This window comes from Carcharhinus amblyrhynchos, chromosome 8 (assembly GCF_965287045.1).
Source record: "Carcharhinus amblyrhynchos chromosome 8, sCarAmb.v2.hapA, whole genome shotgun sequence".
Taxonomy (NCBI): Eukaryota; Metazoa; Chordata; class Chondrichthyes; order Carcharhiniformes; family Carcharhinidae; genus Carcharhinus; species Carcharhinus amblyrhynchos.
The window spans coordinates 48,888,018-48,914,664 of record NC_137331.1 but is presented as its reverse complement, the minus strand read 5'-3'; the positions used below and the strand labels follow the sequence as shown (position 1 = coordinate 48,914,664).

The window sequence follows — 26,647 nt, the reverse complement described above, 5'->3', positions numbered from 1 at the left end:
ACTGGAGTTGAGGGGGTTGAGCTATGAGGAGAGGCTGAATAAACTAGGCTTGTACTCGTTAGAGTTTAGAAGAATGAGGGGAGATCTCATTGAGACATATAAGATGATGAATGGGATGGATAGGATAGAGGTGGAGAGACTCTTCCCACTCAGAAAGGACAGTAGGACTAGGGGCCACAGCCTCAAGATAAAGGGGGGGGGAGGTTTAGAACGGAGTTGAGGAGGAACTTCTTCACTCAAAGGGTGGTGAATCTCTGGAATTCTCTGCCCGTTGAAGTGGTGGAGGCTGCCTCGCTAAATATTTTTAAGACACGGGTTGATGGGTTTTTGATAAGCGAGGGGATTAAGGGTTATGGGGAGAGGGCGGGAATGTGGAACTGAGCCACGACAGATCAGCCATGATCTTATTGAATGGCGGGGCAGGCTCGAAAGGCTGGATGGCCTACTCCTGCTCCTATTTCTTATGTTCTTTTCAAAAATTAGGCCATCAGTTCCAGGAAGCTCGATTTGCCTGGTACTTATTCTTTGGTGGTAACTGTTTTAAGTTCCTCCTTTCCTTATGTTTCCCTATTTTCTAATATTACTAGAATGCTTTTAGTGTCTTCAATCCTGAAGACAGCTACTAAACATATTTGAAATCTCTGCTATTTCTTTGTCTCCCAAGTTTAATTCCCTAGTATCATTCTTCAGTTAACCACTCTCTTCATTTTTATATACTTGCCAAAGCTCATCCTGCGTGCTTTTAGATTTCTTGTTCATTTACTCCAAAGATCTATTTTTATCTCTCATTTCCCCCCATCCACCCAAGTCCGTTATTGCAAAGTTTCTGAAATTTTCCCAATCTTCTGGTCTACCCCTCATGTTTGTGATAGTGTAAGCCTGTTGGTTCAATTTAATACAATTCTTAACTTCCTTGATTAGAGATGGTTCACACTTTCCAAAGAATCTTTCTTTCTTACTGGAATTAAGGGTTCTGAAGGAAATGGCGGTGGTGATAGTGGATGCCTTAGTGATTATTTTCCAAACCTCGCTGGATTCCGGGGAAGTGCCGGAAGATTGGAAAACGGTTAATGTTACGCCGCTGTTTAAAAAGGGTAGCAGGCAAAAGGCAGGGAATTATAGGCCAGTTAGTTTAACGTCTGTTGTAGGAAAAATGCTTGAATCCGTCATCAAAGAGGAAATAGCGAGGCATCTTGAGAAGAATTGTTTGATACAGCAGACGCAGCACGGATTCGTTAAGGGGAAGTCGTGTCTGACAAATTTATTGGAATTCTATGAGGATGTGTCTAGTGCGGTGGACAGAGGGGAACTGGTGGATGTGGTGTTTCTCGGTTTTCAGAAGGCGTTTGATAAGGTGCCGCACAAAAGGTTGTTACAGAAGGTTAGGGGACATGGAGCTGGGGGTAAGGTGTTAGCGTGGATAGGGGATTGGCCGTCAAATAGGAGGCAGAGAGTGGGTGTCAATGGGTGCTATTCGGATTGGTGGTTGGTGACTAGTGGAGTGCCCCAGGGATTGGTACTGGGGCCTCAGCTATTTACCATTTATATAGATGATCTGGAGGAGGGAGCCGAGTGTAAGGTGTCGAAATTTGCTGATGACACAAAGATAAATGGAACAGCAAATTGTGCGGAGAGTGTAGAAAGTGTGCGGAGGGTGTAGAAAGTCTGCAGAGGGATCTAGATAGGCTGAGCGAGTGGGTGAGGACCTGGCAGATGGAATACAATGTTGGCAAGTGTGAGGTTATCCACTTTGGTAGGAATAATAGTAGGAAGGACTACTACTTACAGGGCGAAAAGCTGCAGCATGCTACGGTGCAGAGGGACCTGGGGGTCCTTACGCATGAGTCGTAAAAACCCAGCCTACAGGTGCAGCTGGTGGTCAGGAAGGCAAATGGGATGCTGGCCTTCATAGCGAAGGGGATTGAATATAAAAGTAGGGAGGTCTTGCTGCAACTGTACAGGGCACTGGTGAGGCTGCAGCTGGAGTACTGTGTGCAGTTTTGGTCGCCGCACTTGCGCAAGGATATTTTGGCCTTGGAGGGAGTGCAGAGGAGGCTCACTAGGCTGATACCGGAGTTGAGGGGGTTGAGCTATGAAGAGAGGCTGAATAGACTGGGCTTGTACTCGTTAGAGTTTAGAAGGATGAGGGGGGATCTTATTGAGACGTATAAGATGATGAAAGGGATGGATAGGGTAGAGGTGGAGAGGTTCTTCCCGCTCAGAAAGGACAGCAGGACTGGAGGGAACAGCCTCAAGATAAAGGGGGGGCAGTTTAGAACAGAGTTGAGGAGGAACTTCTTCACTCAAAGGGTGATGAATCTCTGGAATTCTCTGCCCATTGAAGTGGTGGAGGCTACCTCGCTAAATATATTTAAGACGCGGGTAGATAGGTTTTTGGTAGGCAAGGGGATTAAGGGTTATGGGGAGAAAGCGGGAAAGTGGAACTGATCCACTTCAGATCAGCCATGATCTTATTGAATGGCGGGGCAGGCTCAAAGGGCTAGATGGCCTACTCCTGCTCCTATTTCTTATGTTCTTATATTCTTATGAATAGATCTTTATTGGGAATTATGAAATATTTCCTTAAATGCCTATGGCCAAAAGGGCCACCTAAAATGGTGATTTGTAAAGCACTATGGGATAATTAGGCAAGAACTAAAACAGCAGGCTGCAGCCTAAAAGACAGAGATAAACAGGCTGCAACTCAGACGACTGAACAGACAGGATATGGGCCATTTCCAGGACAAAAGGGACGTTCTGGTCAAACTGGGTTGTTTCCCAGACATAGGGATGCCATAGCACCTTATTTGGGAGGGAGGTGTGTGTCCTACGTGCCCTCAGCACCTACAGACATGGCCACTGGGGACACATGATGTGGGTATGCCGGCGTTGGACTGGCGTAAACACAGTAAATAGTCTGACAACACCAGGTTTTAGTCCAACCTATTTATTTGATAATATTCTCACAAGCTTTCGAGGGGTTACCCTCTTCGTCAGGTGAATGGAGAGTTCTGGCCTCAGACAGAGCATATAAAGCACAGACAGTTTAGAGATTACTGATTAAAATGCGAATCCTTACACCTAACCTGCTGTTCAAGACCTGAAGTGGCTGATAATGTGAGTGGTAGGAGCACTGATCACAGTTTAAAGAGATGTGTATTGTCTCCAGACAGTACAGTAAGTGAGGTTTTGCAAACCCAGGCAAGTCATGGGGGTTACAGATAGTGTGACATGAACCCAAGATCCCTGTTGAGACCGTCCTCATGTGTGCGGAACTTGGCTATCAGTCTCTGATAGCCGATAGCAGAGACTGATAGCCAAGTTCCGCACACATGAGGACGGTCTCAACAGGGATCTTGGGTTCATGTCACACTATCTGTAACCCCCATGACTTGCCTGGGTTTGCAAAACCTCACTTACTGTACTGTCTGGAGACAATACACATCTCTTTAAACTGTGATCAGTGCTCCTACCACTCACATTATCAGCCACTTCAGGTCTTGAACAGCAGGTTAGGTGTAAGGATTCGCATTTTAATCAGTAATCTCTAAACTGTCTGTGCTTTATATGCTCTGTCTGAGGCCAGAACTCTCCATTCACCTGACGAAGAGGGTAACCCCTCGAAAGCTTGTGAGAATATTATCAAATAAATAGGTTGGACTAAAACCTGGTGTTGTCAGACTATTTACTGGGGACACACCCAGTGATTGGTGTGGCAACACCGATTGGACTTTATCAATCAGGGTGATCAAGTCCTGATCGACTGGCAATGGCCAAAAGAGACGCCAAACCCAACGGGGTATAAAGGATGCTGCGCCATTAAGAATCTCTACTTCTGACCCCATGAATTGGCTACAACAATGGTGACATCGCCAGCAATGACCAGCATGGGAAAAGCCACCACACCCAAGACAAAAGGAAAGGAAGAAAGGAAGACCAGAGTCAGAGTGCCAGACCAGACCAAAGGACCAAATTGCACAGAGGCCAGATAAAGGCCAATATCTGTTTGGGTACGTGCCAGTCAGAGTTAAGTAAAGGTCTAATATTGGACTTGAACTTTAGTATTTTCTGTAAGATAAATTATTATTGGTTGGGTGGATGATTATTGATTGTGTTTTAAATAAGTATTGGATGTACTAACAAGAAGTCTACTCACAACTCTTTGTCCATTGTATAAGGATTAAAACAGACTGTGTGGCAGGCACAACACACCTGTCACTACTTATCTACTTTGGCCAACTCTATCTGCTTACTTTTGAATTACCTTAAGATATTCCTCACAACCACAACTTTTTGAAATTCTATCAAGTTATGATCGCTCTTCCCCACTGGACCCCATACTTAAGAAACTGTCCTGAATACACTCCATGAACTTGTCCCCAAGGCTAAAATTGCAAGTTTGATTTATCCAATTTTATATGAAGAATAAAATAACCCATGATTATTGCAATACCTCGTTTACAACACCCCATTTATTGATGTATATGCTGTCTCACTATGCAGCTGCTGTTTGTGGGAGGGGAAGAGAGGTGGTATAGATTGCTCCCATCAGTGACTTATTTCTCATAAAGTCCACAGCCATAATTTAATCCTATTTGTTTATATTTTTTGTACATCAAAAAAACTTTTCTAACACCCCACCTCCCCTTAACTGAAGTAGCATAGTCACCAAATGCTCTTGCACCCCCGTGAAATCTGTGCTCAGGTAAAACTGCTCTGTCCTGATACTCTTACTTTGAACTTATTCACTGTTTTACTTACCAGACTGAATTTTTAAAAACATCCTTGCTCTTACTTTAAACCAAAGTTCATAGAATCCTACAGTGCAGAAAGAGGCCCTTCAGCCCATCGAGTCTGCACCAACAATCCCATCCAGGCCCTACCCCCATATCCCTACACATTTTACCTGCTAATTCCTCTAACCTACGCATCCTAGTACACTAAGGGGCAATTTTAGCATGGCCAATCAACGTAACCCGCACATCTTTGAAACACAGGAGGAAACCGGAACACGTGGAGGAAACCCACGCAGACACGAGGAGAACGTGCAAACTCCACATAGACAGTGATCCCAGCCAGGAATTGAACCCAGATCCCTGGAGCTGTGAAGCAGCAGTGCTAACCACTGTGCTACCATGCCACCGTGCTTAACTCAAAGTTCTGGATTAGAAAGGAAAAGAAGTGAAACAAAAAAGACACTTGTTTTCCTGTAATGGAAGATTTTAATTTTTTTTAATTCTCACGTCATGGTTCTTTATTTGTCCTCTTCTCACCCCCACTGCTGCTACTACTTAATATTCATCAGTTTGTTTCCCCCTCATTTCCAACCATATTGATATCTGGATATCTTCTGATTTGCTCCATTTGTCCTTGCATGCTAATAATGTCTGAAGCGAGATGTCACTGGATTGAAGCATCATGAAACACCCTTTACCATGGAAAATTAACTTCCCAACTAAACTTAAAGCTTGTTCATTTTTACATGCAAGAGGTTGTGACTTTGTCAGATGCAATGTTTTTGCAATGTCGGTGATCATGGCTTGCCAATGGTCTTTGATAACTGCCTTGGTGTTGTTCTCAAAGTTTTGTACCCGTTCTCCTCAAGCTGTCGGTGTTTTTCTTCCTTCGCCTTCTTGCTTTACCAGTCAATGTCAGATATTCCGGTTTTCTCTCCTAGGCCTGTGCCCAAGGAATTATATTTGTCTCTTGGTGATCACTTGTAAAGCTTTCTTTGTGTGCCTGCTTTCCTCAAAACTTCCTCATTGTGTTTTATCCGATTAATCCTCATCACATGTCTCAGAAACCACATCTCTGTTGCTTTTAACTTATCCTCTATTATCTTGTTTATATTCCAACTTTTGAATCTATACAGTAACATTAACCAGAGATAGCATTTATTCTGCTCTCCAGAAATATGTTCATATTTCTAAGGAGGTCCAACACTTGTGTGGAAGCTTTGTTTTACAATGTTATATACTTCCTGATGCCTTTATCACTTTCCCCCATGGCATTCAATGGCATTGTCATCACTGATTCCCCCTACTATCAACTGCCAAGGGATTACCTTTGACCAGAAACTCAACCCTCTCTCCAACTATGTAATGCATCACATGTTTATCCTTCCTCAACTCAGAAGAGTCATTTAGACATAAAAATATTAACTCATTTCTCTCTCCACAGGTGCTGCCAGACATGCTGCATTCATCCATTTTCTGTTCTTATTTCAGATTTCCAGCATCTGTGGTATTTTGATTTGATTTTAGATGGTTGTGGTTGTTGGAGGTCAATCATCTCAGTTCCAGAGCAACACTACAGTAGTTTCTCAGGGTAATGTTCTAGGCCCCACTATCTTCAGCTACTTCATCAATGACCTTCCCTCCATCATAAAGTTGGAATCCCGAGTCTGCAGATACTGAAGCAGTCAATGTCCATATGAAGCAAGACCAGGATTACATTCAAGCAAGTTAGCGGTGTGATGGAATGCTCTCAATTTGCCTGGATGAGTGCAGCATCAACACTCAAGAAACTTGACACCCTCCAGGACAAAGCTGCCTACCAAACTGGCACCTCATCCATCACCTTCATCCATACACTCCATCACCGCCATACAGTGGCAGCAGTGCGTAACTTCTACAAGGTGCACTGCAGCAAATCATCAAGGTTTCTCTGACAGCACTTTCCAAACCCGGGACCTCTACCACCTAGTTAGGACAAGTGGAGTGGATCCCTCCATCAGCATAGTGCCAATGTTCCTATACCACACGTACTGCAGCAGTTCAAATCAGTTCACCACCATCTTCTCAAGGGCAGTTCGAGAAGAGCAATAAAATGCTGGTCTAGCCAGCAACGCCCATACCCTGTGAATGAATAAAGAAAGTGTGTCTAGGACCGTAATTATTGCAATTCAACCTTCCACAAGGCTTTTTATCATTTTCACAAATCATACTCTGGAGAAGAGCGATTGGGAGGCCAGGTTAATTGCTCCATTATCAGCTCCTGTTTATTTACAAATTTTATACATACTCTTACCATTTTTCTAGTAGGTTTACTATGGCAGAATGGAGACCTTGTGGCACAGTGGCAGCATCCCTGCCTCTGGACCAGAAGCTCTGGCTGCAAGTCCAATGCCAGGACTTGTTGGCCACTGGAGGAACAATCATAACATGGTTCAAGAGACTAATAATCAGCTCGGGAATCCTTCTATTCCCCAAGGCGGAAAATGTGTGTGTGTGAAGATATGCTAAAAGAAATGGTGGAGAAGCAGGGCTGTATGGAGATTGGGGAGCCTTCCAATTGAAACCTGGGGCCCATAAAGCAGACACCACCCTGTCCCCCCACTTACTCCCATTTGAAGCCTGAAGCCTTGTCTTTTCTAAAGGATTGCGTGCCTCTGCCAAATGTCTATGTAACAGCACTGGAGGGAAGAAATGGCCCTAAATTAGTCATTAATTGGTCACTTAATGGACTTAACTTGCACAAATGCAGACGGACCGCCTAATGCCATCCCCGTCTTCATACAATTGTGGCAGAAAAAGAGCAGGCAGGTCGATGCTGGAAAAGGCACTCGTGACATTCTCTGGGCCCTGCTTACAAATCTGCAGAGCCGGGAGTATGACATTCTGCACCCGAAGTGGGTGTGATTGAGGCAGACTTGGTTCCTGATCTTAATCTCTGACATGATTACAACACACCCATGTTGGGAGTTAAAATTCAGTCCAATTTTCTTTTAGCAGCTTGTTCATGCTTGCTGAACAGATTCATTTAGTAATTCAAAATGAAAAGTGACATTGGATATGATCGTTGTTCCTCAGCCTGTTGTGAAATGGGATAGTTTCAGAAGCTTCAAATAGAAAAGATTGTGAATTTCTGGGAGGGATGCACACTTATCTGACGTAACTTTGATTGAACTGCTAAAGAAACCTCTTGTAATTGCAGCTTATCAAGGGTTTCTGGAACTTTGATAAAAGGAGAAGTGGGAGAACTGATGGGAATACAGTCCTATAGTTTGTGTTTGTTGCTTGGGTACATAACTGTTTCTGACGCTGAGATAGCTGGGCTAGTGAAAACACCAAGATGTAAGGAAACTCGGGGGTCTGTCAAAGATATGACAGCCGGCAAATCTAGAGTAGAGCACAGAACCAAAAATACAACAACCCCTAAATCTGAAACTTTAATGAGATGACACCATAAACATGTCTCCTTCTTCTGAAATTATTCCCACATCTTTCAGCAGTTCTGCTGACTGTTGTCTCAAGAAACTTATCTTCAACCCTGCCATTCTTTCCAACTGCAATCCTATATACAATCTTCCCTAACTTTACAAAACCGTGGAGTGGGTTGTTACTTTTCATCTTTATTCATGCCTCACCTTGCTCAAGATTCTGCAATTTAGCTTCAAGCCCACTCATAGCATTGAGAGCACACTGGGTCAAAGTCATAAGCAACATCCCCGAGGTGAATATCAGAAATAAGAACATAAGAAATAGGAGCAGGAGTAGGCCATCTAGCCCTTCAACCCTGCCCCGCCATTTAATAAGATCATGGCTGATCTGAAGTGAATCAGTTCCACTGTCCCGCTTTCTCCCCATAACCCTCAATTCCTCTGTCTATCAGAAATCTATCTACCCGTGACTTAAATATATTCAGCAAGGTAGCCTCCATCACTTCAATGGGCAGAGAATTCACCACCCTTTGAGTGAAGAAGTTCCTCCTCAACTCTGTTCTAAACTGTCCCCCCCTTATTTTGAGGCTGTGCCCTCTAGTTCTGCTATCCTTTCTAAGTGGGAATAATCTCTCCACCTCTACCCTACCTAGCCCCTTCATTATCTTATAAGTCTATGTAAGATCCCCCCTCAGCCTTCTAAACGCTAACGAGTACAGACCCAGTCTATTCAATCGCTCTTCATAAGCTAACCCCCTCATCTCCGGTATCAGCCTGGTGAACCTTCTCTGTACTATGATACTGTAATATGATCACAGTTCTATCCTCCCTCAACTTCTCTGTTGGGGCTGACAAAGAGGACAAATCCATCGCCCTCTAACACCTCTTCTCTTCAGTCCAACTCTGTAACGTGGCTTTTTCTTAGTTCTATTCTTAACTGCCAACTCCCAGTCTCTCATAAATTGTGGGACTAACTCTTAGTATAAAAATGAGCTTCTATGTTTTTCTATCATAATATTTACATTTGCTTTATAAACATCAGTAGTGATTTATTTAATCTCTAACGGATGAGCGTGTTTTACAAAAACTGTTTTACTGCATCGGAAAATGCTCGACAAAAGACATTTTCAAAAGTCCTACCCATGATCCCCACAAGTTAGAGAAGAATTCCCCTTCCCACCACAATCATGACTGGCTGAGGCAGCTGCCCCCTTGCTGAACAAAAACAATCTGTGTTCCAGTCTGATGCATTAAAAATACATTTATCTACAATGGGGTAATTACCTTCACCTCCACATTTGAGTCAAGACAGTGGTGATTAGGTTACTACAAACATCAAAAAAAGTGACAGGTAGTCAGTAGAAATTAGTTGCAGTCCGCAGTCCAGAGCTATCCTTAAAGTTTCTGAATCGTTTTAAAAATTGAAAATATTTCAGAACAGGAAAGATTGAAGAGCCCATGAAACTATGGAACACATGTGGATGATACATCAAAATTATTGAGGAAAGGAATTTATGAAGCAGAAGATTAATCGCAGATTTTGTAGATAAAACTCCAGAATTGCTTTGATGACAAATCTCACATTATATCAGTTTTCTGAACTGGTACAATGCCAGATTCTGTGAATTTGAATGTACTAAAAATAAAAAGACAACAATTATGTTTTCCCTTTTAAAACTTAAATAACACAATGTAAGGCAATTCTAATTAAGAACATAAGAAATAGGAGCAGGAGTAGGCCATCTAGCCCTTCGAGCCTGCCCCGCCATTCAATAAGATCATGACTGATCGGAAGTGGATCAGTTCCACTTTCCCACTTTCTCCCCATAACCCTCAATTCCTCTGTCTATCAGAAACCTATCTACCCGTGACTTAAATATATTTAGCAAGGTAGTCTCCACCACTTCAACGGGCAGAGAATTCCAGAGATTCACCACCCTTTGAGTGAAGAAGTTCCTCCTCAACTCCGATCTAAACTGCCCCCCCCCCCCGCCCCAACTTATCTTGAGGCTGTGCCCTCTAGTCCTGCTATCCTTTCTAAGTGGGAAGAATCTCTCTACCTCTACCCTATCTATCCCCTTCATTTTCTTATACGTCTCTATAAGATCCCCCTTCAGCCTTCTAAACTCCAACGAGTACAGACCCAGTCTATTCAGTCTCTCTTCATAGGCTAACCCCCTCATCTCCACTATTAGCCTAGTGAACCTCCTCTGCATTCCCTCCAAAGCCAATATATCCTTCCGCAAGTGCGGCGACCAAAACTGCACACAGTACTCCAGCTGCGGCCTCACCAGTACCCTGTACAGTTGCAGCAAGACCTCCCTACTTTTATATTCTATCCCCCTCGCTATAAAGGCCAATTAGACTAAAGTAAAATGCTAGAATAAGTCAGATAGATTTGTGACAGGATTTGCTGCACAATGCATACAGATAATATTATTAAGAATACAAAATAACTGTGCTGATACAGACAGCAAAGTTTCTTCAGTAGAGTGGGATGAAGATGTTTGAGTAACGCTGGTGAAATTTAACTAGATCTTAGATTAAGTTTTCTCAATTTGTATATAAGGAATAAAGCTAGATATCAAGCAGGTACTTGCATTTGGAAAATCAGTTAGAAAGCTTATATACGACTGATAAGGGAGGGGATGTACTTCTCTCACTGCATCCCCTTCCCCAACTCTACATGGTCCTCCAAAAAGTGAAATGCTGAATAAGCAGAGGCTGAAATTCTCCAACCTCGCTTGCAGCAGGGATTCTCTGGTCCCCCTGCAGTGAATGGAGATTTGGCTGAGCGCCAAATTCTCCATTCTTGCTGGCAGTGGTAGCAGGGCATGGATGACTGGAGAATTCTGGCCAGAGTCTGCTTATGAATCCAGTGAACCTGTGACAAAACATTTCTTTCCTCAACACAGCAGGCTCTGAATAATGACCCAGACTTGAAGCAAGCACAGAGTTCCAATGAAGCAAGCACTGAAGTCTAATGTACCAAGCCACTTCCTATTTACTCACCTGTAGAAATATTGATCAGACATATCCTTTGAATGTGATTAAAGTGTAGCCTCAATAAATTAGCTTACCTGCACACTGCACAATAAAATGATCTGATTCTTAACTAATCTCACCATTGCACATGTAGTCAAGTTGCTGAACACAGGGAGAGGCTGACTTGACATAGTCCTAACTCAGCTTCCTGAGCAAGTGTATAGCCTTCCACAGTGGGAATGAGCAAGGGTGGATTCAGCCAACCCTACCTGCTCCCCCACTCATTTTCTCTTGCTCTCTACCTGCTTATAAACAGGAATCTTTTCTAGTTCTGATGAAAGATCATTGATCTGCCTTCCTATTTTTTTGCCTGAATCTTTGAGACAAAGATTTGCAAAAACATCAATTAATTGCATGGTCCCTTGATATTTCTTAATTCTAATTTTGTTTTGTTTCTCGGTGAATAAAATGTCATGCTTCATTTACAATATAAGTGGACTTGTCTTCATTAACAGTGCCTAGGGGCTTAGAGCACCAGGGCTGGAATTTTCCAGCTGTTCATGCCAGTGGGATTCTCTGGTTCCATTGTAGTGAACGGAGATTTAGCTGAGCACCAAAATCTCGGTGTGAATGGCCAGAAAACTACTCCCCCCAGTACGTGTAAGACAAAATGTGGATATTCTTGGCTCACTGCCAACTTCCATTATCCACTGTGTGAATCCCCTTCCATAATGTTGCACAACATCAGTTCAACTATATATTCAATAAAGTGTATAATTTTACCCTTCAGGTACCGCATTATAGTAAACTGAAAATAACAACTGGGTGACAGTTTCAATGCCACAAAGTTCTCAATCACTATTAAAAATACACAACAAAACATTAGGCAAAAGATTCTTAGCAACATTTCATTACAACTATAATAAGACCTATATAAGAGACCAAACAACCTCCTAACATTTGGTTCCCAGTTCAGAATTGAAGCAGAATTAAAAGTCATGAAGACCATTATGAGTTGATCCCAAAGATAGCTAATTTTTGGCAGCTCGGTCTACTTCTAATGACTGAATAGTATGCTTTAATGTGAAACATATTGGCAGCAAAGTCCTCTATTTGGATTACCCAAAGCCATATGCATTTCCCTCACGGCTGTCAGATGCCAATGCTGTTATAGCTGGTTCTGTTGAGCCCTTTGTTAGGGAGGATAAACAGGGCATCTGCTGTTAAACTGCTGAAAAAATGCTTATAGAAAGGGCAAGGAAATCTGTGTGAAAATGCTTGATCTCCATGGTACCGCTCGATAACAAGGGTTCTACTAATAACTTACAGTATGAAGGATTGTGGATATAATCTGCTGCTCATCAGTGTTTAAGATTATGTGTCAGAAAATTGCAACATTTAATGTTTTCACTACATTGATCAATTAATCTTTAAAATATATTGACTGTTGAACATACGAGAACTATCCTATGCTATGATTGTCTACTGAAGCTAAGCTTCTTCCCTATGATGTGCATCTTACCCCAAGTGGATAGTACGAATGTGTTTCTGGATCCCTGCAGAAGTGCTGAGCACCTTTCCACAATTCTTCCACAAACACTTGAACATAACTTTCATGGAGTTCTGTGAAAAAGATAATAGATTAGACAATTTCAGAGGTAATCAAATTCTGCTATCCAAAATCTAATTAATAGCAATCTCGTAAATAGATCTAAATAAATATGAGGGACACAAAATGACAATCATATAATCCCCACGGTGCAGGAGGAGGTCATTTGAGCCTGCACCGACAACAATCCCACGCAGGCCCAATTCCTGTAACTCCACATATTTACCCATCTAGTCCTCCTGACACCAAAGGAGCAATTTATCATGGTCAATCAACCTAACCGCACATCTCTGGAGTGTGGGATGAAACCAGAGCACCTGGAGGAAATCCATGCAGACATGGGGAGAACATGCAAACTCCACACAGTCATCGAGGCCAGAATTGAACCCAAATTCCTGGCGCCGTGAGGCAGCAATGCTAACCACTGTGCTTCCCAAGTTTGCAAGGACAAAGTGACACATAAGAGACTATTAAATAAGTTAAGAGCCCCATGGTGTTAAGGGTAAGGATAGAGGATTGGCTGACTGGCAGAACGAAAAGAGTGGGGATAAAGGGGTCTTTCTCAGGATGGCAGCCAATGACTAATGGTGTGCCTCAGGGGTCACAACTTTTCACAATAGACATTAACGATTTGGAAGAAGAAACGGAAGACACAGTTGCTAAGTTTACAGGTGACACAAAGATATCGAGAGGGACAGGCAATATTGAGGAAGCAGGGGGCTACAGAAGGACTTGGACAGGTTAGGAGAGTGGGCAAAGAAGTGGCAGATGGAATACAACGTGGAAAGGTGTGAGGTTATGCACTTTGGAAGAAGAAATGGAGGCATGAATTATTTTCTAAATGGGGAAATGCTTAGGAAACCAGAAGTACAAAGAGACTTGGGAGTCCTTTTTCAAGATTCTGTAAAGGTTAACGTGTAGGTTCATTCGACAGTTGGGAAGGCAAATGCAATGTTAGCAATCATGTCGAGAGGGCTAGAATACAAGAGCAGGGATGTATTTGAGAGACTGTATAAGGCTCTGGTCAGACCCCATTTGAAGTATTGTGAGCAGTTTTGGGCCCCATATCTAAGGAAGAATGTGCTGGCCTTGGAAAGGGTCCAGAGAAGGTTCACAAGAATGGTCCCTGGAATGACAAGCCTGTCGCATGAGGAACAGTCTTATTGAAACCTACAGGATAGAGTGAACATGGAGAGAATGTTTCCACTAGTAGGAAACTAGAACCAGAGGGCACAACCTCAGACTAAAGGGACGATCCTTTAAAACAGAGATGAGGAGGAATTTCTTCAGCCCGAGAGTGGTGAATGTGTGGAACCCTTTACCATAGAAGGCTGTGGAGGCCAGGTCATTGAGTGTCTTTAAGACAGAGATAGGTTATTGATTAATATGGAGATCAGGCATTATGGGGAAAAAGCAGGAGAATAAGAATGAGAAAAATTTCAGCCATGATTGAATGGCAGAGCAGACTTGATGGGCCAAGTAGCCTAATTCTGCTCCAACGTCTTATGGATTGAGGATCTATTTTGAGGAGGAAGGTGATAATTACAGATTTTAACCATGGGGCGCAGTGGAAACGGTATATAAGAGGAAATTATTTACAGTGTCAACTAGCATCGTGACTAAGAAGGAAAGTTGGATGCTCAGCAATTTAGGGAGAGCAGAATTAACAGGTGGTTGGGCAAACTTTGGACATTAGAGGTGAAAGGAGAGGAGAAACTAGAAGAAAGATGAATTGACGGCTAGGGCACAGTGGGGTGGTTTAGTTTGGTATGCAAAGTGGAGAGTCAAAGCTGCAGAGATAGCTGAACAGTTGGCCTCAATCTATGAGATCCTCGCACCTACCATTGGAGGTGAAAGTGGAGGGAGCAGTGGCAAGGGGTGTAAAAAGGTTGCTAGTGAAGGTGAGAAACTGGGAGATGAATCAGGGGAACCATGCTAAGGGAATGACTTGGATGGGAGAGAGTACAGAAAACAAGGTACAAGGGAAGGAAAGGTAGAGGAGAGAGAGTGGTTAGGAAGATCAACAGCTATAGAAATATTGTGCTGAATGAGAAGTCAAAGGTTTAGCAGTTAGCAGCTTGAAAATGCAACTGTGAGTGACATCTTTTCCAGAGCAGACGCAGAAAGAAGAGAAGAAAGAAGAGGGTGAAAAGTTTCCTGGGGTAGAAAGAAATCTGGGGCTGAAATTACAAGTAAATGAGCCATGATCTTTCTGAATGGAGGAGCAGAATTGAGGGGTTACATCATTGTGAATATGTGCTGTTATATTCTCTGTTCTGTCAGAATCTTTCCCACAGTATGAATCACAAAAGTGCAAACAGTATTCCAACCTTAGTTTTATTTAGGTTGGTCATAAACTGCTTGCCACAAAACTGAGCAATAAAAGCTAAAGTTTTATTGTCTCGAGGTGTTACCTTTATTGCCTTATTAACCTAAACCCCACAAATTCCTCTTCTTTTCCACATTACCCAGCTTTTCCAATCGCGTTCTTTTTGCTGATATGTACCACCCAAATTTAACAGGATTGAATTCCTCCTGCCACTTCCCTCCCTCCATTCCACCCAACACAGAAGGAAGTCAAGGATAAATTTTTGGAGGTTTCCAAAATAGTGGTGTGAGGTTAAGAAAATAAGCCATTTAATCTGGATAGTGTTACTCAGGCTGGGAAGGTTAGACTGGAACCAAGAGAGGGCAGTCCTGCTGAGTAGAACAATGGAAAAAGATCCTGGAGATTGATATGGGCGGCACGGTGGCACAGTGGTTAGCTCTATTGCCTCACAGAGCCAGGGACCCGGATTCAATTCCCAGCTTGGGTCACTGGTTGTGTGGCGTTTGCATGTTCTCTCCCATGTCTGCGTGGGTTTCCACTGGGTGCTCTGGTTTCCTCCCACAGTCCAAAGATGTGTGGGGTCAAGTTGATTGGCCATCCTAAATTGCCCCTTAGTGTCAGGGGAACTAGCAGGATAAATACATGGGGTTAAGGGGATAGGGGCTGGGTGGGATTGTGGTCAGTGCAGACCCGATGGGCCAAATACCCTCCTTCTGCACTGCACGTTTCTATGATTCTATGATAGTTTAGTAGACTGTGTCAGCTCCTGAGGTTTAGGAAGGTAAGGATGATTCTAAGCCACAGTTACAGTCTCACACACACTGTAATTTAGAAATTTGGTTGAGATCACTTCAACAATATTTGAGGCAATCTGACTCTATGATGGATGAGAAACTCAGACAGGGTGTGGAGAGATGATCATAGATTTAACTCAGAAACATGGAAAATAGAAACAGGAGCTCCACGATTCATTTTGGTCAATTTTCTGATTCCCCTCTTTCTCCCCATACCCCTTTAGCCCCAAGAGCTATACCTAATTTGTTCTTGAAATCACACCATGTTTTGGCCTCAACTACTTTGCAATAATGAAGCCCACCACTCTGACTGAAGAAATTTCTCCTCACCTCAGTCCTAATTTGGGAGAAATCCATTCTAATATTTTGTAAGGAAAAGCCTGAAGGTGGCACCTTGCATGAAAGAGGAAGATGAGTGAGAGGCCTAGATGGAATTATTGTCAGTACAGGCTTGATGGGCCCAATGGCTTCCTTCTTCACTGTCGAGGTTTTATTATTCTATTAACTGGGATCTGCAAATGGGGTAATGTAAACATACCTTCCTTTTCCTTGGTATAGGCTCATCAAACAACAGATTACTGGACTCTGCCTCGTCAATGCTGTCATCTGGCTGGATAGTTGCACGGAAAGGTTTGAAGCTGTCGGCCAATAAAGGCGGTGATGGAGTAGATGGATTTGACTGATCGCTGGGCGCCCCCCAGCTCCAGTTGCCACTGCTGCTGTAGCTTGATGACATGTTAGTTACCTCCTTCCAAGAACCATTTTGATCTGTTATACAAAATGCAGCAGAAGTTGGCATTCAACGAGAGCATTGTTTATAACATGAAGAACATTGCATAACTTCCAGTAATCTGTCACATTGGAGTAGATTTTCACCTAGGCAATAATGTGATGAAGTTAATTACCCAACAGTTATAGAACATATTGTTTTTTCACTTTCTCCACCCAGAACCCCACCTCTCTATTTTTCTGTCCTCCTTCTTATGCACCCTATTCTGGTCATCTATCCTGTTCCTCACCTTCTTCCCTTTGCCCCACCATAGAAGGTAGCTCATTACACTCTCTACCCACTGTGAGGACAATGAGTAATCAGTGCTGCCCTCCTCTCATTACCATTTCCCCTGTTATTCTCATCTGGTTTGCCTTTTTTCATTCACCTCTTTCCATTATTTCTTCCCTCCCCATTCCTCCTTCACTTTCTCCCACATGCTTGTTCCCCCAGCTTGGGCTCAGTTATTTCCAACTGCTGACAGTGCTTGACCTGAATTTGATTTTGGTTTCCTAGGGGCTAAATCGATAGCTCCCAAAGGTGGGCACAAGCTTCGTGAGGTACAGTTAACCAACGCCCACTGATCATGATGCAGACAGCATGCTAAATTTGTGCTGTTTACTCATTTCGAAATCCAACCAGTGCATTTGATTAGTTGGATGCAGCAATGGTCCCACACTGGAAGTGGCTAGCACCAGTTAAAGTTAGTCTGTACTGCTCGATGTTAGTCTGCATCTTTTAAAGGGACGAAGCACTGTGGCACTGGAATAGTCGCTGGCAATCATTCAGGAAGTGACTCTGACTTGGGACTTACTGAAGAACGGCACCACATGAGAGAACACGGACTTCACAATTTTCAGGTACTACATTGAAGGCCGTGGTGGCAGGGGTGGGAAGGAGCAGAGATGTCCTATATGAGGAGAGGGCAAGGAGGCCACACACTCGGAAGGAAGCACGTAACCACGGAGATTAACGTCAGGAGCCAAGTCCGCAGGACCTGGTTGCAATATCGCAAGTTCACAATAGTGTTCAAGATCAAGGAATGTATCTTTAAATCATAGAATCCCTATGGAGGCCATTCAGCCCATCGAGTCTACACAGGCAACAATCTGACCAAGGCCCTAGGTCCATAACCCCACATATTTATCCTGCTAATCCCTCTAACATACACATCCCAAGACATTAAGGGGCAATTTAGCATGGCCAATGTACCTGACCATGCATCTTTGGATTGTGGGAGGAAACTGAAGCACCTGGAGGAAACCCACGCAGACACAGGGAAGACATGCAGAATCCATGCAGACAGTGTCCCAAGCCGGGAATCAAACCTAGGTCCCTGGAACTGCGAGGCAGCTGTGCTAACCACTCTGCTACCATGCCGTGTTGTATTCAACAAACCGAATCATCATCCTCAAATATTGTTCAATTCACCACATGCCCTTCACTCACCCACCTTTTATTAATCAGCACTCATATGGTTCACCACACCCTCCCACATACTTAACACTACTGCAAGCCTCTCACCCACAGCTCAAAGCCTACGTACACCCAGCTATTCAACCATGACAGCCACATCACCTGAAAAGAATGCCCACTTTTTGTGTTTGCAGGGCAAGGTGATGTATGACCAGAGACAGCAAGAGCTAACTGAAGGCGGACAGGCATGGCTTGTATGTTCCAATCCCTGTGGAGGAGGAAATTGTGTTGGTCATTTGTGGGATGCCAGTTGCTGAGTTTGTGGCCAGTGACAGGACTGAAACCTTGGAAGGTAACAGCATCCTCATACCTGATCCTCCTTCTCACATCCCACCTCCTCACCTAACACGTTTCTAATTTACAACCCACGGATGCTGTATGCTAAATTGCCCCGTAGCATCCAAAATCTGTAGATTAGGTGTATTAGCCATTGTAAATGTGTGGGGTTACAGAGATAGGGGCTAGGTAAGATGCTGTTTTAGAAAAGTTGGTGTAGACTCAACGGGCCGAATGGCCTTCTTCTGCACTCTAGGGTTTCCATGGTATGGTATAAGTACACCCGAGGTCTGGGTGAGAAACTGTCGGAATGTGTGAATGTCATTCATTCATGCCTTTGACGATCTTGGGGACGTTGGTTTGATAACTGGCGTTTGTTTAAAAAAAAAACAACTGGAGGCCATATAATCATGACAAAGTTATTAGGAGAGATTCAGAAGAGCTAAGTGCACCTTATTGTCTCTTTTATTTATCTCTGATGTACCGTGATTTAGAGATAATAGGCATAAAATATAGAAATCAAAGGTAGCTTTATTGAATAATGTATGATGTCCAAGTATTCATGTTAGATTGTATAATACAGGCTCATTGAAACCTATGTACTGATGGGAGAATCATAGGAACTTACATATTGGATAGTTTAGTGTGATATCTCATTATAACTGATGTCTGTGTACTCTGGTGTTTAAAATAACAAAGTAGAACAGAAAAGCAGTCCCAGTACCATGCAAATACAGACTGCTACCACTAGGCTGCAAATTATTCATAGAATTCCTACAGTCCCAAAGGAGGCCATCTGGCCCATCGTGTCTATACTGACACAATCCCACCCATCTATTCCTGTAGCTCTATGTATTGACCCTGATAGTCCCCCTGACACCAAGTGATAATTTAATATTGCCATTCAGCCTAGCCTCCTAGCCTGCACATCATTGGACTATGGGAGGGAACCACAGCACATGGAGGAAACATAGGTAGACATGAGGAGAATGTGCAATCCAATGACAAAGTACCATAATGCAGTGAAAAATGTTATAAAATGTGCTGTTAGCCTGTGCTGTCATCTTTTCTACTGTGATTTAAATGGCCCTAGCTGAAAAGATACCTGGTTTTGACAATTGAAAAAAATCTACACTTGAAAAAAATCTAACCACCCTAAATTCTTTGACAGGTATTCTGCTTTGAAGTTGAAACGAGCATCTGCTGTTCTTTCCTCCCCAGAGCATTTGGACACCTATGGCAATTATCAATGCTTGACTGCATTTCTAAGGCTAATGACTTTCTACTTAGTAGGTGTTCCATTCATCCGGAAATGAATAAGTTTCAAGAAGCTCCAGTAACAGGTTGTCCCTACGATAAAGTTTCTTGATTGTTTTATTTTAAAATAGCAAAGTGCATTTTTCTCAGGATCAATAGCATGGAGGTTTTTATGAGATGGTAAGAGGTTTATTTGTTCCCAGTGTCAATTATTTTCCACTGATAGTGCATGGAACCTCAGGGGTGGCTATGGAGAGATGGGATGGGATTGCCTGGATGATCTGAGGGGATATGGTGGATGTATAGGGTGCACAGCAGTGGCATGGGCAGTAGGTGGATATGAGCAAGGTGAAATTTAGGGGGCCTTTATTGACTGTTGGAAGCTGAGAAATTGTGCTGAAAATCTAATAATGTAGGCCTTCAAACTGGCCCTCCTCCATATTCACAATAATTACACACTCCAGAACAGCTTGCTGACAAAAATAGCACATGAAGTCACATGTGGGTCAGATCCACTTGTTCACGCCGCTCCTGTTTTTAACGGCTAAGCTAGTCCCAATTGCCGTGTTTGGCCCACATCCCTCTACAACCATCTTATGCATGTAACCCTCTAAATGCTTTTTAAAGGACAAGATTGTATCTGCCTCTACTACTACCTTTGGCAGCTTGTTCCAGACACTTGCCACCCTCTGTGTGAAAAAATGGCCCCTCTGGACACTTTTGTATTTCTCCCCTTCCACCTTAAACCTATGCCCTTTAGTTTTAGATTCCCCTGCCTTTAGGCAAAGATATTGACTATCTTGCTGATCGATGCCCCTCATTATTTTAGAGACCTCCTATGCTTCAGAGAAAAAAGTCCCAGTCTATTCAGCCTCTCCTTTTAACTCAAAACATCAAGTCCTGGTAGCTACCTAATAACTTTTATGCACTCGTAATATCCTTTCTATAATAGGGTGACCAGAACTGCACACAGTATTCCAAGTGTGGCCTTACCAATATCTTGTACAACTTCAATAAGACATCCCAACTCCAGCATTCAATGTTCTGATCAATGAAACCAAGCATGTTGAATGCCTTCTTCACCACTGTCCACCTGTGACTCCACTTTCAAGGAGCTATGAACCTGTACTCCTAGATCTGTTTGCTCTGTAACTCTCCCCAACGCCCTACCATTAATTAAGTCCTGCCCTGGTTCGATATATCAAAATGCATCACCTCACATTTATCTAAATTAACCTCCATCTGCCATTCGTCAGTCCACTGGCCCAATTGATCAAGATTCTGTTGCAATCCTAGATAACCTTCTTCACTGTCCACTATGCCACCAATCTTGGTGTCATCTGCAAACTTACTAACCATGCCTCCTATATTCTTATCCAAATCATTTATATTAATGACAAATAACAGTAGACCCAGGACACTGCTGGTCACACGCCTCCAGTTTGAAAAACAACCTTCTACAACCACCCTCTGTCTTCTATCATCCAGCCAATTTTGTATTCATTTGGCTACCTCACCTTGGATCCTGTGAGATTTAACTTTATGAATCAACCTACCATGCACTACCTTGTCGAAGGCCTTGCTAAAGTCCATGTGGACAACATCAACTGCACTGCCCTCATCTACCTTCTTGGTTTCTCCTTCAAAAAACTCAAATCAAATTTGTAAGACACGATTTTCCATTCACAAAACCATGCTGACTGTCCCTAATCAGTCCTTGCCTCTCTAAATGCCTGTAGATCCTGTCTCTCAGAACAGCTTCTAACAACTTATCCACTACAGATGTGAGGCTCACTGGCCTGTAGCTCTCAGACTTCTCCCTGCAGCCCTTTTCAAACACAGGCACAACAATTGCCACTCTCCAATCTTCAGGCACTTCACCTGTGGCTGTCGATGATTCAAATATCTCTGCTAGGGGACCTGTAATTTTCTCCCTAGCCTCCCACAATGTTCTGAGATACACTTCATCAAGTCCTGGGGATTATCTACCTTGATGCACTTTAAGACTTCCAGCACCTCCTTCTCTGTTACATGTACACTTCTCAAGCCATTGCTATTTATTTCCCCAAGTTCCCTAACATCCTTCCTTGTCTTTCTCAACAATAAATATTGATGAGAAAAATTTATTTAGGATCTCACCCATCTCTTGTGGATTTGCACATAGATGACCTTGTTGATGTGGTATGGTAATTATGTGGGGTCACGGGGATAGTCATGGGTAGAATTGTTGTCAGTGCAGACTCAAAGGGCCAAATAGCTTCCTTCTGCACTGTAGGGATCCTATAATTCTATGTAGCAGTACCTGGACAGAATCCAGGTCTGGGGTGACAAATATAAACAAAGTCTATGCTGTAGAAAAAACAAGCAATAACCAACAACAATACGTAAAATTCATCTCCTCTGATCTTCAAAGATTCTCACTCTCAATATCTTGGACGAGCCACCAGTGCCCAGTCATATCAGTGCTGTGGCTGCAAAAACAGGGCAAAGCAATGAGTGGCTTGTTTGCTGATCCTTTAATGCCTCTTCAACATCTACAAGGCATAAGTCAGGAATGAGGCAGAATATCCACTGCTGGCCTGGATCAAACCACAAAACAATCTACGCAATATCCATCCACTCCACTACCAGCACATTGTGACCTTGACCTTTTTATATGACACACTGCAGCAACTTAACAAGGTTACATTGATAGTACATTCTAGCTGCTCAACCAAGATTCTACCAATGAAAACAGCAAAACCAGCATTGTTTTAAGAACACAATTACCTGCAAATTCCCCTCTTCCCTGACAATGATTTACAAGCTGCTCCTACCTTGTAGCAGGATTAAAACTGTGGATTATCCAGGCTAATGAAGGCGTGGGAGCGCTAGCAGCATTTGGAATACAAGGTTCCAAAAGAAAGCTCACCACCACTGCCTCAGGGCAACAAGCAATGAGCAATTCATGCAACTTTGACAGCATCAATCACATTCCATAGACACAGAAACAGGAACGCTCAAGTGTTATGATCCCAGTTGATGTTATAACAGGAAGGAAAATGCCAGAATGGAACCTTAATTCAAAAGATGATAACTTTTACTTTTATTTTGAAAACTTGGCGGAACAGAGTCACATGACTACTAATTAGTTTCTAACAAGAAAAAAGGCATTTATTAATCACGGGCAGCATGGTAGTACAGTGGTTAGCACGGCTGACTCACAGTATCAGGATCCTGGTTCAATTCCTAGCTTGGGATTCCATCTGTGTGGAGTTTGCACATTCTCCCTGTGTCTGCGTGGGGTTCCTCCGGATGCCCTGGTTTCCTCCCACAGTCCAAAGATGTGTGGGTTAGGTTGATTGGCCATGCTAAATTGACCCTAGTTTCAGGGGGAATTAGCAGGGCAAGTATGTGAGTTGCGGGGATAGGGTAGAATGGTTGTCGGTACAAGCTCAATGGGCCAAATGGCCTCCTTCTATACTGTAGGGATTCTAACATGAAAAGTTTGTTTATAATATAATACTCCTTTATTTGTCCTTGGTTTCACAAATTTGTTAGTTTTCAAAAATAACACCCTACTCTGGATGAAACAGTTGGTGCCACTCAAGCGATCTTTTGTGAATTTCTTCTCGCAATCCCCTTCAGATGATTGTCATGAGTGTTTCCAAACACTACTCCCAAAAAGATAGGGTTTAAAATCTTCTTTCAAACAATACATTCCATCAGTTGTTTATATTAAGAATCCATTGGTTTTCCAACTATGCTTTCAAACAAAGCTTCCACTCCACTTTAACAAGGAATCCAGGACCAGGTTTTCTGTCTCTCCTTTCATATTTCCTTTGTCTTGAATGCTTTTACACAAACTCCAATTTCCAGCCACGGATTTCCACCATTATTTCAACTCACATTCCACGGGCTGTAGTAAAATCTCACAAACCTTAAAATTACTTCAGATATCTTTCAGGCTTCTCACTAGCCAACTCGTTGGGGCATAGGCACGGTCGCACAGTGGTTAGCACTGCTGCTTCACAGCTCCACGGTCCTGGGTTCGATTCCTGGCTCGGGTCACTGTCTGTGTGGAGTTTGCATGTTCTCCTCGTGTCTGCATAGGTTTCCTCCAGGTACTCTGGTTTTCTCCCACAGTCCAAAGATGTGCGGGTTAGGTTGATTGTCCATGCTAAGAAATTGCCCCTTAGTGTCCAGGGATGTGTAGGTTAGAGGGATTTGTGGGTATAATATGTAGGGATATGAGGGTAGGGCCTGGGTGGGATTGTGTTTGGTGCAGACTCGATGGGCCGAAGGGCCTCTTTCTGCACTGTAGGGTTCCTATGATTTCTAGGTTTAAGGTGCGAGGGGCAAGGTTTAAAGAAGATGTACGAGGCAGATTTTTTACACAGAGAATAGTGAGTGCCTGGAACTGTTGCTGGGGGAGGTAGTGGAAGTGGATACGTTAGTGAATTTTAAGGGGTGTCTTGACAAGTACATGACTAGGATGGGAATAGAGGGATACGTCCCTGAAAGGGTAGAGGGTTTTAGTTAAGTCAGGCAGATGGGTGGTAAAGGCTTGGAGGGCCGAAGGGCCTGTTTCTGTGCTGTAATTTTCTTTGTTCTTCTCAGCTCTATCTGCCTTTGCTGAACAGTACTCTGTTCCAGTACCTGTTTCCTCTATTCCTTTAATCTCACATCTCTTCGAAACTGCTCTTCATTTCTCTAGTTGTTCTAACTAGCTGTTCTTTAAGTTGTCTGCCCCTGTTTTCTTAACCATTACTCCATGGTGTGGTTTTTCTTCAAGCAAAGTTGAGAAAGGTAGCCAACTGCTATGAAACCAGTTAAAAAGACTTTTAAAAAAGCCTTCCTACTCTAAGTGTGCTCCTGGTTGCTAAGCAATAACAATTTACTTCTCTTAACTTGTTTAATTTTCACAACATAGCCTTCTCTAAGCATAACAGAAGCACAACTTGAACTGATCAAAACCCCACATGTAAAAACACCTTTGTCTAGCATTAAACTAACTAAATTAAACCCACTTCAACCTATTCCTTATTTCTAATATTTAACAATACAGGTATAGATCCCTTAAAACTACTACTGTTTTCTTGACACCAGGAAATGGGTTAAGTAGATAACTTCTAAAGTTAGTACAACCATGATGAGCAGACTTGTCTCTGGCATAAAATTAGATAATTCCATGAGTGGGTGCTCAATCCTCTACATAATGAAAATCTCACTTGGATGAAAGGAGCAGTTATTTAGACACTCAGGTATGGTCGTTAGTGTACCAGATTTCCCGTTCATTAATGTTAATCACTGGAAAATTGAAGGCTTTGCAAGTCTTGGGCACCCATGCCTAATTCTTTGATCTACACAGGAAGCAGAGCCTTGCAAAATTCACTCTGTATCTCCTCAAATTTTGCATGCAATGCAAAAACTGTTATTTTAAACATTCATTTAGAACTCACAAATTAAAGTTCGATTTTACTGAAGTGGGCCTATGGTAAATGAATGTAAATGAACTTAACAACTTACCTGCTACACGGACAGCAGAGGGAGGGCTGCGGACCAGTGGACTGGTGGATAGGCTAGTTAACACCATAGCTGCTGTTACTTTGTCCATCTCCCCTTCCTCTGAGAACTTCCTGCAAATATAGAATCCGCAATTACTGCTAGCTTGTACAATGAGCTGTATGTTTGAGAGAGCAAGAATCACAGTGTAGAAAAGAATTTTTAAAAAATGCCATAGCAGTTGTGGAAGTATTGTCAGAACCTCATGGTCAACTTATGCCATTCTGCTGTTGCCCTCATGCAGAGGACACTTCATCCTTTAAGTTGTTGCTGAATTTGCATATTAATTACCTATTAAACCTGTAACACAAAGTTAGGACTCACAATTAAGTGTCCTTTCAATACCAGTCAATCTTTCTGGTCTAGAAAGCGAACAATTTAACTGTTAAGTCTCATGCCTACGTGTAGTAAATAGTTGTTAGAGATCTTAAAAATTTTGTTTACGGTTTTTTTTATTCTGTTCCTTTTCTTCCTTTCTCTTTTTTCCTGTACCTGATTTGAATCAAATTCACCCTCCTCCATCATACCTCTGTTACTTATTCAACTGTTAAATCGCATTATCGAGATACACTTTTGCTCCTGCCATTCACTAAGATCTCACATATCCCATTGCCTTAGCACTTCTAGTAATCTACAGGGTAAATTCTGTTCAGTTTGAAGTGTGCAGGAAAAGGTATAACAAACGGCGTATACCACAAGATTCCCAATTTCAGCAGAGTTTGGCCCAATGAATCATGAGATGGAAAATGTATCAATGCTGATGCCCAGTTGTGGGTTTAAGAACTGGATCCTGCTGAAAATGCACTGGACTTGAATGTCCGCAGGAGTTTACATTATTTCCCTGTAGTTTCTGGAGCTCTTCCAGCAGAGAAATGGGAAAACCACGCTCCTTACCTTGTGAATGTTCACCCCTACAGGAACAGAGGCTGGATGTTTTTGGAATACTTTGTGGAGGGAGAATGGGATGCTGGCCTTCATAGCGAGGGGGATTGAATATAAAAGTAGGGAGGTCTTGCTGCAGCTGTATAGGGCATTGGTGAGGCCGCAGCTGGAGTACTGTGTGCAGTTTTGGGCGCCGCACCTGCGCAAAGATATTTTGGCCTTGGAGGGAGTGCAGAGGAGGTTTACTAGGCTGATACCGGAGTTGAGGGGGTTGAGCTATGAGGAGAGGCTGAATAAACTAGGCTTGTACTCGTTAGAGTTTAGAAGAATGAGGGGAGATCTCATTGAGACGTATAAGATGATGAATGGGATGGATAGGATAGAGGTGGAGAGACTCTTCCCGCTCAAAAAAGACAGTAGGACTAGGGGGCACAGCCTCAAGATAAAGGGGGGGCGGTTTAGAACGGAGTTGAGGAGGAACTTCTTCACTCAAAGGGTGGTGAATCTCTGGAATTCTCTACCCGTTGCAGTGGTGGAGGCTGCCTCGCTAAATATTTTTAAGACG

The 26,647-nt window shown here is 42.9% G+C and overlaps 1 protein-coding gene across 2 annotated transcripts in view; it reads right to left on the bottom strand.

The window, feature by feature from the left end:
• znf704 (zinc finger protein 704) overlaps positions 1-26,647 on the bottom strand; it is a 192,075-nt gene that overhangs the window by 37,860 nt on the left and 127,568 nt on the right. For both annotated transcript variants that reach the window (XM_080194038.1, XM_080194039.1), the window contains exons 3-5: positions 25,165-25,274; positions 16,417-16,646; positions 12,669-12,769 (exon numbers count right to left, since the gene is read on the bottom strand). In XM_080194038.1, the coding sequence (XP_080050164.1) occupies positions 12,669-12,769; positions 16,417-16,646; positions 25,165-25,274 (441 nt within the window). The remainder of the gene's footprint in view (positions 1-12,668; positions 12,770-16,416; positions 16,647-25,164; positions 25,275-26,647) is intronic.